The sequence below is a fragment of the Mesoplodon mirus genome, assembly GCF_964341445.2.
Source record: "Mesoplodon mirus genome assembly, chromosome: 8".
In the NCBI taxonomy this organism is placed as follows: domain Eukaryota; kingdom Metazoa; phylum Chordata; class Mammalia; order Artiodactyla; family Ziphiidae; genus Mesoplodon; species Mesoplodon mirus.
Genome location: NC_138984.1, coordinates 80,386,783 through 80,403,715, shown reverse-complemented (window position 1 = coordinate 80,403,715; position 16,933 = coordinate 80,386,783). Strand labels below are relative to the sequence as shown.

General features: G+C 37.9%; 1 protein-coding gene across 1 annotated transcript in view; it reads left to right on the top strand.

The window, feature by feature from the left end:
- Nucleotides 1-16,933, top strand: part of LOC309809369 (sodium channel protein type 3 subunit alpha-like) — a 112,362-nt gene that overhangs the window by 15,832 nt on the left and 79,597 nt on the right. Inside the window, 2 exon segments of the mRNA XM_082630424.1 lie at nucleotides 3,453-3,647; nucleotides 14,653-14,966. Coding sequence (XP_082486550.1) covers nucleotides 14,703-14,966 — 264 coding nt within the window. The 5' untranslated portion in view covers nucleotides 3,453-3,647; nucleotides 14,653-14,702.

Genomic DNA, 16,933 nt, shown 5'->3' with positions numbered 1-16,933 from the left:
GGAGTACACAGAGAAGTAGATGCATGGTTTTGCTTCCTAGACAAATTTCCAGTTTTTCACTTCACAATATCTTGGTAATATGACCATGTGAAGTTATTTCCTTGATAAGAGTCTCAAGACTTAAAACCAAATGAGCAGCTGGTAGGATAGGGCTACTACAGACATTGAAGAGCCAACCAGCGATCCCATCCAGATGGAAGGCTGCCCTCCAGATGGAAGGCTGCCCTTTCCCCATGGGGAAACGCTGCCAGGGACCTGCTGGCAAAATCTGTGAGCTACTCAGTGAGCGGCTTTGGATTTGCTTCAGCCCTTGCACAAAGAGCTGAGTCCCAGAATTTTACAGCCTAATGTCTGCCAGAAATGGTTTTGATCTGGAAAATTCTGAAGCAGGTATATCACATAAGCATAAAGGAAGATAAAATGGATTGAAAGGAAAGAAAATGGCATAAGTGGCCAAAAATAGCTAAAGGAGAAACTAAAGAGGCAAAATAATGGTTAAAAACAATGGAGCTGGAGTAAGACAAAATTTAATAAACACTGGACTTTAAAGATATTAAATGATAAATCAATTGTTAGGATAAACTAACACAGAAGGAAATATAAATAAACTTATCTCTACAAAATACATTTGTTGGCATTAGTATTAAAATTATTAATAGTAAAAATAGAAATGAGTTAACAAAAATAAAATTAAAGCAACTTTGTCCAAAGTTCCTCAGCTGGTGACACCTACCCTTTTCAGAGTAAAGCTTCTATTACACTCTTTGAACAAGCACTTCCTCATTTGTGGTATAAAGAACTTCCCCTTAATTTCCAAACTGCTAAAATTCTATTAAGGTAATTTCAAAGGTAGGCTATCCATTTTGGGGGGATCTCCAGGTCCAATACTTGTATTAAATAATCTGAAAGTATAGTTTCTGAATCATCTTATCTCATCACCATCTAAATGGAATTCACTGAGCTTAATTAATTTTAGCCATCAGTAGAAGTCTTATTTGATTAAACCTTGTATGGGTCTTCTGTGAAATTAAATTTAAGACATCTGCTAAGCATGTTACCTAGTGTCCCTTATGATAACAAAACTTCCCTCAGTTTAGTTCTCAGAGAAAGTTTGTCTTTTTATACATAGCTTTTAAGAATTGTTTTTGGTTTTGTTTCCTAAAATAAAATCAAATACATGTGACCCAGTGTGCTTCCACTTTTTCTTACCTACTGGGAACAACAGCGCTAAATGCCAGCCTTGATTGTATAAAGTGACCATCTCATTATATTCATAGTAATCTCTACTCTTTTCCTTCAGGGCAAACTTCTTAACTTGTAATCCATGTGCCATCTCCACCAAATTCATTTAAGGAGCTAGATTAAAATGTAGTTCCCTGGGCCTTGCCCTAGACCAACTTTTTCAGAATCTCCAGAGGTTGAACCCAGAAATCTGCAACTTTACTAGTCCAAATGATTCTTATGCTCACTGAAGTTCAGAACTGATTTTAAAAGTCCTCATTCTCCTCTTAACTCATGTAGTCCAATTTTATCTTACGATTAATCTTAAGATTAAGATGAGTGAGATAGAGATCTTATTAGGACATAATACAACTTACAGTATGAGGCCTAAATTGGAGCATGAGGCCATATGCAGAAATCACTATTTCCCATGTGTACTTGAGACTGAAAAAATCTCTCACATTTGGAGCCCAGGCACGAGATATATTTTCTCTGATCCGTGAATCAGTGATTTTCATAAGGGAAGGTTAAAGAAAGAGAACTCAAGCTGGCATGCTTTCTCAAACTCCACTCTTCTGTTCCTCCTTAATTTCTTAGTTCCTCTTTGATATTCAGCCCTCCCTACCTCACCCCCCTCCTTGTCCTCAGAGAAAAGACTGCAAATACTTTGGAATATCTAAATTGATATTTTGGTTATTTAACGTCATGCTCATTATATGTCAGGCTGGAGATCAAGGTATTTAAAACCCAGTTATTTATGTGCTGTGAAGGAGAGAAGTAGCATTTATTAAGTTGTGGCTGTAAAGTAGAGGGAACTAACATTTATTTAAGGACTATAAATTTATTTAACAATTTAATGGTTCAAGCTCTGATGCACGGATCTGTCTGATGGGTATTATTAATGAAATAATAGCTATAATACTATTATTACCATTATTGCTACTTCTATTACTACTAAAACCTCCAGCTTTTATGGAAAACCTACTTTATACCAGCTATTGTACAAGTGACTTCACATGCACGTGTGTGTGTGCACACGTGTGTGTGTGAGATCATTTAATTCTAACAACAACCCTATTTCACTGTGTATTATAATCTCCATTAACAGATGGGAAACTAAAACTTGGATTGGTTAGGTAACACGTTCAATGTCAAACCGCTAGCAAGTGGTAGAGCCAGGTCTGTGTTGTTACCAAGTGAAAGGTAAGAGAGGAGAGGCAGAGGCCAGATCATAAAGGCACCAGCACACTTTGCTAAAGTGATGATAAGTCACTGAGAACCACTGACAGATTTTAATAAGGGTAAAATGTATGTTTTAGAAAGATCACTCTGATGACAGATTAAAGATTGGTAGCTTAAGAATGAGTTCTCATCTGAAAACAAAGATGGTAAAAGACTGTGTATTAAATTAAAAGGTGACATTTAATGTTTTTTTGTCATAGTAAATTGTAAAAGGAGATTTGTTAGTGAGGATTCAGACCAGTTTGACTCGTATGCTTTGTATAAGTGAACTGAAATATTTTTTAAAATATCGATCGCTGATTTAAAAATTACATATATTGTCCTTTTAAAAATCCTAGTTTAACTGGGCTTAGCCATTGCTAATGGTTATAGCTGGAAGGAATATGACATCAGATATTATGCCTAGGTTTAACATGCTGGTTTTTTCACCCCTGCTTATCTAAAATTTATTCTTAGAAGCCACTGAATAAAATTTACTGGTCTTATCTTAGTCAGCCAATCAAATGGGCTTTAGGTGGAGAGGAAAAGCAGCTGAAAAGGAACTGAAATAATAACCCTCAACATCCATGTGGACCACATGCTCCACTGGTCTACCTCTTCGACCTTTCTGGTATTCAAAGAAAAGAAACAAAGGGGAAGTAAAGAGGGGAGAGGAAGGAAGGAAGTAGGAGGTGAAGAACAGGAAGATGCTCTAGAGCTCCAGCCTGGCTTCAGAAGGGGTGATTGAATGAGGGCTGCCAACGACGGATAGTGAGCCCCATGCCCACCCTAGGATCCTGACAGTGGCTCCAGGCTCCATCCTTCCTTGAGCACACAAGGGCATGCTTCTCACACGGGTCAAACAACCTGTTTTGTGTCAATCCTGCTTCCTTGATCTAGGACTGTAAGTAAACAAAATACAAAAACCCAGACCTAGAACCAGAGCACTCACATCAATCCAAATGCCAAAGATGCTGGGCTCACTTCACCTGTGTTCTCTTTCTACACAGATCATGGAGCAAGAAAACTGATGTCAAGCCACATCAGAATTCATCAGGGATGAGATACCTGTCAAGGATTTGCGGTAGAGTGGCTTACTGGAATAAAAACGCAGAATCTCTTGTAAGACTAGTGTAAGAACAAATGAGATAATTCCCAGAAGCGGCCTGGAGCTTTTCCAGAAAAAGGTGCTGTGACTATCTAAGGTACCTAAACTGCTAATGGGTATAAATCTGTGTTTGTGGAAGGTAAACTAAAATATTTATTAGCTAACAGTGGTAGCAGTTTCAGGACAAAAAGAAGGTAGAAGACGGGCTTCCCTGGTGGCACAGTGGTTGAGAGTCCGCCTGCCGATGCAGGGGACACGGGTTCATGCCACAGTCTGGGAAGATCCCACATGCCACGGAGTGGCTGGGCCCGTGAGCCATGGCCACTGAGCCTGCAGGTCCGGAGCCTGTGCTCCGCAACGGGAGAGGCCACAACAGTGAGAGGCCTGCGTACTGCAAAAAAAAAAAAAAAATTAAAAATAAGGTAGAAGAGTGATTTCCTTCCTCTTTGCTAGTTTGTTCCTCCAAAGAGAAAAACACTTAGAGACATGGCAGGGATGACCTCCCGGAGTGGAATGATGATAAAGGCTATTGATGTAAGAAAGAGAAACTAACCCTGCTTTTTATTTATTTTTCTTTCAAAAGAGACGTTCATCCTGTGTATTACCTAGGATTGTATTTACTTGGATTTTATTATATTTATGTGGTAATCGGTTCCATAGTTCACATCTCTGTATAGGATAAAGGACAACAAAACATGTGGTCAGAAGTTGATTATAAGCTGGCTTCTGGACTGGCCAAGTTTTTGAACCTACTGAGGAGTGTTTATTTATTTGGTGTATCAGCTGCAATTAACTAAAACAGCTCTCTAAAATTATCTAAGTCAAGAAGGATGTTTATCGAACATAACAAGTGGTGCAGAGGTTGTTTGGGTCCGAGAGCTGAGTGACCCATCAAGAGCCCAGGGGTAGATCTGTCTCTGTGATCTGCCACCCGAAGTCTGTCAGCTTCGCCCTCACAATGGCATCCATTCCGGTTGTAAGTGCCTGCAGCAGTGCCATGTATCATACCCTGATGCTAAGGTCCAGGGGACAGAGAATTCTGTCTCCTCCTCGGTCTCTTTCTTTTGAGTGAAGAAATCTTTTACAAACACCCACTTGGCAGACTTCCCCTCATCTTTTGTTAGCCAGAATTGGACCAAATGCCTAATCCTTAACCAATGATTGGCAAGGGGCTTGGAGGAGGTGTCAAAGTGGAATGGTCACTGGGGAGATGAACACAAAATCTGCTTCAGTTTGCAAGCATACAGTAGAAAAACTCAGGAGCTGATGAAACCAATGATGCTGATATATCTATTACAACGTTGGCTTAACTGTTGTTATTAGTTAGCAGTTGTCTCTCTGAGCTTATAGCTGTCTGATAAAGTCACAGGGAACTTCATATCCTAGAAGATAATTATTATTTCCAAGACAAAAATTGTTCTGAAGACAGAGATGACTTGTGCTTTCACGCTCAGCTATTTTTTTCAGAGGCATGACATTAAGTCCAGGTAGAGAAAGGCAAAAATAGTTTTTTTATTAAACAGTTAGTAAATCAATAATTGTATTTGTGTATGGACAGTCATGTTGTTAAGCTAACAGGAAAGGAACAATGGTAGAGAAAGTCTAGATTTCATTTGTATTTGGCCATGGCATAGTGATATCCATGCTACAGTTACTTTCTCAGTAGGTTTGTCCAAACCAATAGTAATACTGAATTCCTTGACATCACACTAAGAACAAGAGATACATTACACAGAAGAAGAAGCTAGCCTAAGCATTTAATTTACCTTTAAATAATTCCAAAATGCTTAACATACGTGTAAGCAGGTATCTATTAGATGGTGGTTTTATTAATTCATTCCTGCTTGTTTTGTATTCTACTTTAAAAAAAAGGTGAGGACTATATTGCTATATTTCTTAGGCTGCACCACCCCGTTCCTAACATGGGGCTCTATACATCATAACCTCCTAATAAGATAGCTGACTCATCCTAATTCCATTTCTGAAAACATGAACTAAAATTCTTCTCATTTTGCAGGCTTGGGGCCCAGCTTTTCCTAAACTACCTGGGTTCAAATCCTGACTCCTTATCACTTTTGTAACTTGGACAAGTTATCTAACCTACCTGCACCTAGGTTTTTTGATCTGTAAAATGGGAATAATAATAATAGTACTAATCTCATAAGATTAAAATGACAATTAAATGAGTTAGTGTGCATAAATTAAATGACAGAGTATCTGAGACATAGTAATCATTCAACAGAGGTTTATCTATTAGTATTATTTAATCCTCAAAGCCACCTTGTTAGGTAGGCACACCAACAAAGTATTATTTCAAAACTCTTTTAAAACATGGAAAATAATATTTTATTCTGCCTTGGCGAGTGTCCAGTGTTTATTATTATAACGTGCTGAATGCTGTGTGTATGCCTTTGATAAAATATGCTCTTGGTCACACATGCTACCTGAGGATATATAGCAAATACTAGACAATCATTAGCCCTAAACGAAAATTCCTTTGGAAAAAATTAATAACTTTCTTTAGTAGGACAGTGGTTAATTTGTCTACTTTGTCTTCTAGATTATACCCTTCCTATAATAGTCTCTTGTTGATACCAAGAAAACACAGACAGCATCCTTTCCTTAGTAATGGACCCAGTCTTTCCCTGACAACTCCCTCCCTTGTCATCAAGAACATGAAAATACATTTGGATGTTTTTTTTTCCCCCTGATCTCTCAAGTTGCATGACACAGAGCAACTTTCTATCCTTGAAGATTGCAAACTTACAGCCTCTGATATAATTTTCTTTCCATGGGAACAGACCAGAACTAATTGATTTTGTCTGTAACATAATTATAAAAATCCCTACAGAGACAGAAACTATTGATACTAACAGGCTATAGACCAATACAATTCAACAAACTGTCTTCTGTTCTGGAAAATCAGGCAAGACGAGAATTCACGGGCTAAATGACTAATGGAAAAAATACTTTGTTTTTGCCACAATAATGCCACAGCATATCCCAAATATTTACTGTGCCACTTTTCTTAGATTCTGATTCATTAACAATTATTAGTTTTGTATTCATTTTATTTGTTGGTTTCATATAGTTTCAGCAGCTTATGTTAGTATCATAGCATACAGATATGTGAGCCTGGAAAACTGAACTGAGGTATACGAATCAATTTTTCTGTAGTTATTTATATACAGCTTAGATCTTTAATATCAAATCACACAATAGTAAGACTCAAGATAAAAAATGTCAACAACAGTAGGAAAAATCCGTCAAGAACAGACTGTGTGGAAAATGTTTTGCCTCAGAGCAACAACTTGTGTTTGTCAATAGACACTTCAGTGAAGATTACTTTGTTTCTCTGCGCCTGTTCCCCATTTATTTTAAAGGCAGGAAGTTCGACTAATTGTCATATCCAATGAATGCCTTTTAATTAGCATCTTGGAAATTCCTCTTTTGGTATCCATATAACTCTTCTAATTTCATTGTCTAATATCCTCTGTGTTCCCTCTCCTTAAAATTGGTAGTCACAGGAGTCCTGCTCTTCATCTTCCAATTTTTTCCTAAATAACGTACTGCATATTCTTCCGTTTCAACTGGTGACTGCTTAGTCAACATTTTCCCAGCCCAGGCAGCTTTCTTGAGTCTCGGACCCATATTTTAATTACACATCCAGTTGTCTCACAGGCATCTGAAACTAAATAAAACTCAAGCAGGATTTATTATTGTGCCCTATAAACCTTCTCCATGTCTCGGTTGGGTTAAATCTGTGGCTTAAACCAGAAATCTGGAAATGAACTTAACCCCATAACTCTTCTTCACTCTATCAGATCATCACAAAATCTTATTGGTCTTCTCTTCCTAATTGTGCCTTGAGTACAGTCCTCGGGCCATGGTTTGTTTTCTCTCTAACTTATTGACTGCCTACTATTTTCCAGGCACCTGCTCACCTTTAGATGCATTTTCTCATTTAAAGGTCACATTAACTCTATGAAGTATGTGCTATCATTGCTATCATTATCTTCACTATGTAGATTGGGAACCAGAAGATTATGAAGGATAAAAAAAATTATCCAAGGTCACACTGCTAGAATGTAGCAGAGCCAGGACTTGAATGCAGTCTTAATTGCCAAGTCCGTGCCCTTAAATAATAAAGCTATAGTCAAATTCTCTTGCCCTCTGCTTTAGACCACTGGTGTCCATCTGCTTCCTTTTAGGGAAGCTGTTCTCAAAGGGTGGTTTGCAGACAATGCAGTGTTCCTGAGTCCCTTTCAGAGGGGCTCTGAGGTAGGAACTATTTTCTTAACAATACCAAGGTGTCATTTGCCTTTTCTTCGCTGTTCTGACATTTGCATTGACAGCGCTAAAGTCATGGGGTAAAACTGCTAATGCCTGAGTGGGAATCAAGGCAGTGGCGTCATATTGAAGGAGGAGTCCTTGTTTTCTTCACCACCAAACACTTTCAGTAAGAAAAAAATTGCCAGTTCACATAAGAACATCTTTGATGAAGCAGTAAATATTATTAACATTATTAAATCTTGACCCTAAAGAACATGTATTTTTAATATTCTGTATGATGATAGGGAAAGAATACATAAAGCATTTCTTCTGCATACTGAGCACCATGGTTGTCTCAAGGAAAAGCACTTGTGTGATTGTGTCAGGAGCTGAATACGCCACTTTTTTTTTCATGGAACCCCATTTTCACTTGAAAGAAAGAACTGACAAACTATGGTTATTCAGACTTGGGTATTTGGCAGATATTTTCTCAAAAATGAACAAAGGAAAATCTTGTCATTTCAGGGAAAGCAAATGACAGCATTTGTTGCCAATGTTAAAATTGGTGCTTTCAAGTGGAAATTGGAATTTTGGAAACCTTTTATCTGACACTGGGAGCTTGACAGTCTTCCAATACATTATGACTTTTCTCAAGAGATCAATGGTGATATTAACAAATGTGATTTTTGAATGTTATATAATAAAATTTGTCAAAATTTGGAAAATCTGCAGAATAATGTGCTGATATTTTCCAAATGATCCATGCATGATGGTACAAAATCCATCCAAAGGGCAAGATCAATCAAAAGTTCACTGATATGGTTTCTGATTCCACATTGAAACTAATTTAAGAAAGTACCATTTGTAGAGTTTTGGTGTTTATCAAAGAATAATATTCCCAATTGTCTGATAAAGAAATTAAAATATTCCCTATTTTCCAATTACATATATGTGAGAGGATTTTCTTCTTTCTTTAAAAAAAATTTTATTTTATTTTAAAATTTTATTTATTTTTGGCTGTGTTGGGTCTTCGTTGCTGCCCACAGGCTTTCTCTAGTTGCAGCGAGCGGGGGCTACTTTTTTTTTTTTTTTTTTTTTTTTTTTGCAGTACGTGGGCCTCTCACTGTCGTGGCCTCTCCTGTTGCAGAGCACAGGCTCCGGACGCGCAGGCTCAGCGGCCATGGCTCACGGGCCCAGCCGCTCCGCGGCATGTGGGATCTTCCCGGACCGGGGCACGAACCCGCATCCCCTGCATCGGCAGGCGGACTCTCAACCACTGCGCCACCAGGGAAGCCCGGGGCTACTTTTTGATGCAGTGCACGGGCTTCTCTCATTGTGGTGGTTCCCTTGTTGCAGAGCACAGGACCTAGAGTGCGAGGGCTTCCGTAGTTGCGGTGCACGGGCTCAGTAGTTGTGGCTCACAGGCTCTAGAGCACAGGCTCAGTAGTTGTGGCACATGGGCTTAGTTGCTCCACAGCATGTGGGATCTATCTGGCCTAGGGATCAAACTTGTGTCCCCTGCATTGGCAGGTGGATTCTTTGTGTGTGTGTGTGTGTGTGTGTGTGTGTTCCTTGAGAAGTTTTATTTCTCATAGAAACAAGCAGTGGGAGTCGATACTCCAGGTAATTTCTAAAATGCCATGAACTTAATTTTATACTCTGCAACTTTTTGCTTTGTATATATGAGCTCTTAAAAATAACTGCATTGGGCTTCCCTGGTGGCGCAATGGTTAAGGATCCGCCTGCCAATGCAGAGGACATGGGTCCAAGCTGTGGTCCGGGAAGATCCTACATGCTGTGGAGCAACTAAACCTGTGCACCACAACTACTGAGCCTGCGCTCTAGAGCCCTCAGGCCACAACTATGGAAGCCCATGTGCCACAACTACTGAAGCCTGTGCGCCTAGAGCCTGTGCTCCGCAACAAGAGAAGCCACCGCAATGAGAAGCCCTCACACCATAACGAAGAGTAGTCCCCCTCGCTGCAACTAGAGAAAGCCCATGCACAGCAATGGAAGACCTAATGCAGCCAATAAATAAATAAATAAATAAAATCTATTTTTAAAAAAGAATAAAAATTTTAAAAAAATAACTGCATTTAGCTGAATACAACATAAAGGTAACGGTTTAAAATATCAAATTCTTAATTTCAAGATTGTTCTTGATTTTGAATTCCCATTTTCTAGCAAGAAATATTTAAATAGTTCTCAATCTAAGATTTAAAGAACACAGAAATGTATCAACTGCAATTATCTGAAACAGAGCTGAACAGTAGAAGAAAAACAAGAACAAAATTACAAAATAACAAAAACCAAACCACTGGAAGCCCAGGTTTGGCAGGCGGATTCTTAACCACTATGCCACCAGGGAAGTCCCAGGAGGATTTTCTTCTTGTACTTCAATCAAAACAACAAATCTCAACAGATGGAACCCTGAAGAGGATGTGAGAATCTAGGTGTATTTCATTAAGCCAGACAGGAAAGAGATTTGCCCAAATGTAAAACAAGTTCATTCTTCTACTCAATTCTTTTCCTTTGGGATAATAAGTTATTTCCATTAAAAATCTGTTTTATATGTAAACATACAAGGGCTTGTTAAGTTAATTAAAGCATGTTTTTAAATTTTCTATTTTAATTCTTAATACAGTAAATATGGATAGATAAGCCTCCCCTTAAACAAAAGCTCTTTGAGGTCTTCTATAATTTTAGGAGTATTAAAGGATCCTGAAACCAAAATGTGTGAAAACCATTGCTCTCGAATCACTCCCTATCTGCCTGCCTTTCATACCGCCACCATCTTTCCAACCTTCCACATGATCATGCCACTCTCCACCCACAGCTTACCTTAGTGTGCTGAATGAGGCCTTTGGTGATCTATATCCTGCCTAAATTTCCATTCCTTTCTCTTTCCACTCCATTTTGGGCAGGTTGGTCTCTACCCATAATGAACTGCTTATAGTTCCCTCCCAAACAATCCATGCTCTCTGTTACTTCTGGGTCCATATACATGCTGCCTCCCTGCTTACCAAGCAGATCTCTACTGATATGTCTTCCTACCAACCCTCCCCCAACTACCACCACCACAAATGGTCAAATCCCAACCAGTCTACAGAACTTACCCCAATATCACTTCTTCACGAAAACTTGCCTGAACCATACCTCTCTGGGCAGAATAAATTGCTCCCTTTTATGGACCTCAGACAATAAGCAGTTATATATAATTGTATTATAATTATTAGTATAGAAATCCGTCTCTCTCAATGGACTGTCAGTTCCTTAAGGGCAGGGACTATGGGTACCTAGTCCAAGCACAGTGTTGATACATAGTAGTCCCTCAATTAATATTTCCTAAATAAATGATCCTAAGGTTCCTTCCAGGCTTGACATTCTGTCGTCCACCCCTACAATAGGATATTTTGAACCACAGTCTTTCTTGATTAACAGAAGGATGTATTTGTTTTACTCATACACATTAACACACAAAAACACTTTAGTTTTTAATCAAAGAGATCATCTCCTCAGTCTTTTACCTTTTTTGTCCTTACAAGGATAGTTCTGGAGAAAATTTGGTATGTTAAATTTGATGTGTTTTAATAAATTATAATGCACATATATTCATTAATAATATATATTCCACACCAAGGCATCAGTAGGAATTAATTTTGTAAAGTCTGGCCCTAATAGGAATATAAAATTATGTAAGAGCTCTATATAATAAGCTCACAAAGAACAAGAAAGAAGAGGAAAAAAATTAAAATAGAACTGCCAAAGAACTATGAGAGGTTTCTAAACAGCAAGGCTGTAGATGAAGCCCCAAGAAACTCTGTTCACTATAATCTTTAATGTCTCAGCATATCCAAATATTGAACAAACCCTAGTTCCCCTTGCAGACAAAAATCTGAGAGTCTAGAACTGGCCTGTCTTCTCATGATTTAGAGACAGCAGCATGGGAATTTCAAAGAGACTTCTTTACTTCCTTTTGACCAAGACTCAAATTTTTTATTCTAGCCCTTGATAAGTGAACAAGAAGGTAAAGGATTATTTATTTTTAAATAAATTTTCATGATTTGTGATGGTTCCTTGTTCCATGTCATCCCACAGAAATCAAAGTCATCTGTAAAGATTACTGAAAGATTTCTACATGCTTTTTTTTGGGGGGGGGGTTTGCAGTATGCGGGCCTCTCTCACTGTTGTGGCCTCTCCCGTTGAGGAGCACAGGCTCCGGACACGCAGGCTCAGCGGTCATGGCTCACGGGCCCAGCCGCTCCGCGGCATGTGGGATCTTCCCGGACCGGGGCACGAACCCATGTACCCTGCATCGGCAGGCGGACTCTCAACCACTGCGCCACCAGGGTAGCCCTACATGTTTAAACTAATTTCATTTTAAAACTTAGGAACCAGAAGACTCCAATTAAATATGTATACTTATTTCTTTATGGCAAAGTGTTGCCTCATACATGATAAGGTACTTCGATGACACTGAGGTTGAGGAAGGTTAAATGACAAACAGTAACAGACTCAATACTAATCTAGATCTCTGATACCAACTGCTGCATGGTTTTCATTCCATTGTCAGTAAAGAAACCAAAATCAGTGCAAGTAAATGCTCAAATACAAAAGTAACCTTTCTTCTCCCTTAAGAAAGCAACCACATTCCACAGAAATTTTTAAAGATATTTTTCTCATGCTGTGTCATTTTCATTTAGCACTGGGGAAGAAACTTATCCATTTAATTCATGACAGGTGATGAGACACAGGTGGATTACACATCCCTGGGTATTTAAGGTTTGCAGTTAAGCGCAAACTCTTTCCACACCGAAAAGTATAAAAGCTGTGATTATTCCACAGCAGCCTAGAGTTTGGAGTGACTATGTCACCACTGAAATGACATAAAATGGCTGAAACCATTAATTCTACTTTGTGCTGTCTACCATGAATTTAGAAGGCACAAAATAGATGGTTGATTGATTTTTAAGTAAAACAGAATAACTGTTCCCAAACCTTCTGATTTATATGCCAGTTGATGGAGCATAAAAAAAAAGCCTTGTCCCACCACAAATCAGAAGTTCATTTTCAGAACTAGTAGCAAAAATGGCACAATTTTTTGACAAGTCTGATAATTTATAACTTATCTAGAATATACCTTCATAATAGCGGGAAATATAATAATAATGCCATATTATGAGTATGAATTCTATGAAAAGACACAGGTATTAAAATATGTTGTTACTGGGACAGACCAGGGAACCAGTAACTCAGATATACACTCAAAAAACATACAATAACCTATATCATTTTTCTTATGTTACTATAAGATCTAGAGTTTCTGCTTCTCTGGAAGGTCAGTATATCCATGCAATCAACTGCTAAGAATTAGAAGGCCATTTAGGGATAAACTACCATGGAGACTAGAGTAAGGGCAGAGACCAGTGGGTGGTTGCAGATAGGGAAAATGTCACAGATGAATTGGATGATTATTTTGATGCCAAGGTTGTAGATCATTCTACAAGATGACTGGTGTACTCATTGTATTTTTGTTATTTTTTCTATTTTGAATCTTGATTTTATAATGAGATTCTTGGCACAGTGCAAAATAATATAACTGTTAACTTATGTTTCAAAATTTATGTAGCTGATTTCCTGTATTTTTGACAGCTCTGTCACATTTCCAGCAGATAGAATTTTTTCCCTTCCCTGGGAAATTGAACATGTCCACTCCACATGTCTGCCTTATCTCCATTCCTCTCCCAGCCAGGTGGTAGGCATGAATGAATGTGCCCCCTGTACTCTGCAATTCCCAGCCCATTCCTGTACCTCCACAGTCAGTTGTAGTTCCAGCAAGTTAAAACCTTATTTAAAGAAGAGTGGCTTGAATTGTGAGGATGCTTGAAACCACAACAGAGGAAATGGCTGGAGGAACTGAAGATAATTAGATTATGATAGTTGACACTAGTACAGTGCTTGCTAATTCCAGAAAATAGTCTGAACATTTAATGTAAATTAATTCATTTATTCCTTACAATAACCGGGGAGGTCAGTTTTCATGTTATCCGCATTTTATAGATGAAGACTGAAGCACCGAGAGGCTGCATTTTTAAAGTCATGCAGCTCATCAGTGGCAGAGCCAGGGTTTAGAACAGAAGTCGTCTAGCTCCATAGTCCATGCTTTTACCGTACTACATCAAATGGAAGATTCAGGAAGAAGATGAAAATTGTCTTGGAATACTTAAAGAGCAGCAGACTGGGAAAGGAAGTAAATATATTCTGCATTGCTTCAGAAGATACCTCAGAAGGATCCAAGGTGAAAAGCTAAACAGAAACAGTTTTCACTTCTCTGTCCCTGCTGACAGTCAGACCTTGTCTGGAGAACCAGTGGTCAATGATGCCGATAATCAGAACAGTGGCTAGGTTAGCCAAAACTTCTTTTCCTATCCTGAGATTTTATGAGTCAGAGATACACCACTGCATTGTCACCAGGATTTCTTTCTTTGGAAAGTTAGTAAGGTGTGATAAAAGGAGGAGGGAGAGAAATAATGGGTCCTTGAGTAATCTTATTGACAAGCATTCTTGGCATTTCTCTTTACCAAACATAACTATACTTTGGTGCAAAGGTATCAGAACAGACTTTTGAAGGACATATAAAGTTGGCATATTGAAAATTAGATTGAATGATGCTTCTAAGTTAAAATTTGTAGTGCAGCATGAAAAGCACTACTTAAAGTTTATACTTAAAAAAATTACTAGAAGAAACATTAAATGACATCTTGGTTGATTTTCTTAATCCCTCTCGTTCATTTGGTTTCCTATCTCTCATACATTTTTTTAAATTGTAGGCTATTCTTATGCAAGAAGCTAAACGTAATTAAATGTGCAGGATGAAAAGATGGCACAGGCACTTCTGGTACCCCCAGGACCTGAAAGCTTCCGCCTTTTTACTAGAGAATCTCTTGCTGCTATCGAAAAACGTGCTGCAGAAGAGAAAGCCAAGAAACCCAAGAGAGAACAAAACAATGATGACGAGAACAAACCAAAGCCAAACAGTGACTTGGAAGCTGGAAAGAACCTTCCATTTATTTACGGAGACATCCCTCCAGGGATGGTGTCAGAGCCATTGGAGGACCTGGACCCATACTATATCAATAAGAAAGTGAGTGTTGATTTTATCCTTCCAATAAGTCTTTAATTTAACTCAACTTTAATATACTTTGCTGGGGCTCATATATACACCACACCATAATTTTTCTACTGTTAAAGGTTTTATACTTTTTATTTCCACTTATTTTTAAGCACAATATAATAAGCAAAAACATTTATAAGAAATGAAGTCAAGATCTGGCCACAGTGAAGAGATATAAAGAGATGAACAATTTGTACAATTTCATAGTAATTGATACTGTCAAAATTAAAACTGACATCAACAAAGCAAAATATCTGTTATTACCAACATATTTAAGCACACAGTAGACTACAGAATAGTAACTATGTGAAAGAAGAGTTATGGGGTACGTATACCTATTTTTTAGTTCTTATTTGGCTTGAGGTTTCTTCACAATAGATTTGTGTTCTAGAGGGCAATAAATAATCTTTTACTTAGCATCCTCCTATAGGAAGATATACATTGAGAAGCATGTTCACCCAAGGATACATGTTTTTGGTCCACTAACCTGGAATATGATTGGGAGCTTCTCTTAACCTTAATTTGTCACAGGCTAGATTCTATAACACTTACATATTGTTAAAAAATCACTCCAAGAAAAAAATGTCAAGAACAGAAGGCAAAAAAACCCCTCAAAAAACCTCAAGTTTTTCCATCTATATATGATTTAAATCAACAGCTATGACTGTGCCTTCCTAATACTATAATAATCACATAATTCTGTCAGAATTAGCTAGTTTTTGATGTTAAACCAGCTGTACAGTATTTTATAGGAAACATAAAAAATGGATGATAGATTCTATGCTTTCTAATTGGGTATTTTGACATCTTATAACCACAATTTATATTTCACGTTCACAAGCATAAAAACAGGCCCATGTAGAAACTAAAGATAAATTAATATCACCATGTGTCACTCGCTTACAGATTAAAGGAGATATTGAGCACTTTTATTAGCCAAAGCCAGCCCTTTTAAAAGGAATGGCAAAAGAAATTGCATTCTTTAAGCAGCATATAATTTAGAAGATCAATGATGGTTAAAGGAACTGACAATTAACCATTCAGACATGGAACTAGCCCTATTGCTCTAAAGGAGGGCTTCTCAAACTTACATGTACATACACATCACCAGAGGATCTTGTTAAAATACAGATTCTGATTCCACCGATCTGAGGTGGGGTCACGGATCCTGCGTTTCTAACAAGCCCTCGAGTGAGACTCATGCTGCTAGTACATGGGCCACGTTTCGAGTAGCGAGCTTTAAAATGCTTTATTTAAAGTTACAGAACAAAGTTAAATAAACAGGTCCTTTCTTCTTCCTTTTAAACTAGCTTCATGAAAGGTGGCAGGTAATATATATTCATATAGTTCTAAAAATAATTTATTCCAGCACTTTACTATAGAATTGATAAAGGAAAATTTGAAATTTAGTTACTGTATTATTACACATGATGATGCTAGTGAGGCATTCCCCAAGAAACTAGAAGAAAATTCTCCTCTGAAAATTACTGATTCAAACTATATATTTGCAAAGATACCCTCAAGAGACAGGGGCATGACTGATACTCTGACATGATTAAAAGTATTTGCTACTTAAAGAAAGGAAGTGTCCTTTAGAAAGGGAATTGGTAAAATTAAGGGGGAAAAAGGAGAATAATAGAGACAAACATTAGCATTTTCCCAGGGATACAGATCTTTACTTAGTAGTAGCCCTGAAAGCATATTCCTCCCAGAAAGTCACTCCACTGTAAAGGCGCTACACTGTACTACCTAATCAAGATGTCATCAAACATATGTATTATTTAACTAAGTCAGCTTATTTGGACTCCACCCTCAGCAAAGAAGATCTTCCCATAGATCTGCTTAAAGAAAAGAATGTGCTGGTTGTGCTATGGCAATTATTTCAGCCCATGTGACAGTGATATATCTGGTTGTATATAAGTAGATTGGCATTCTGA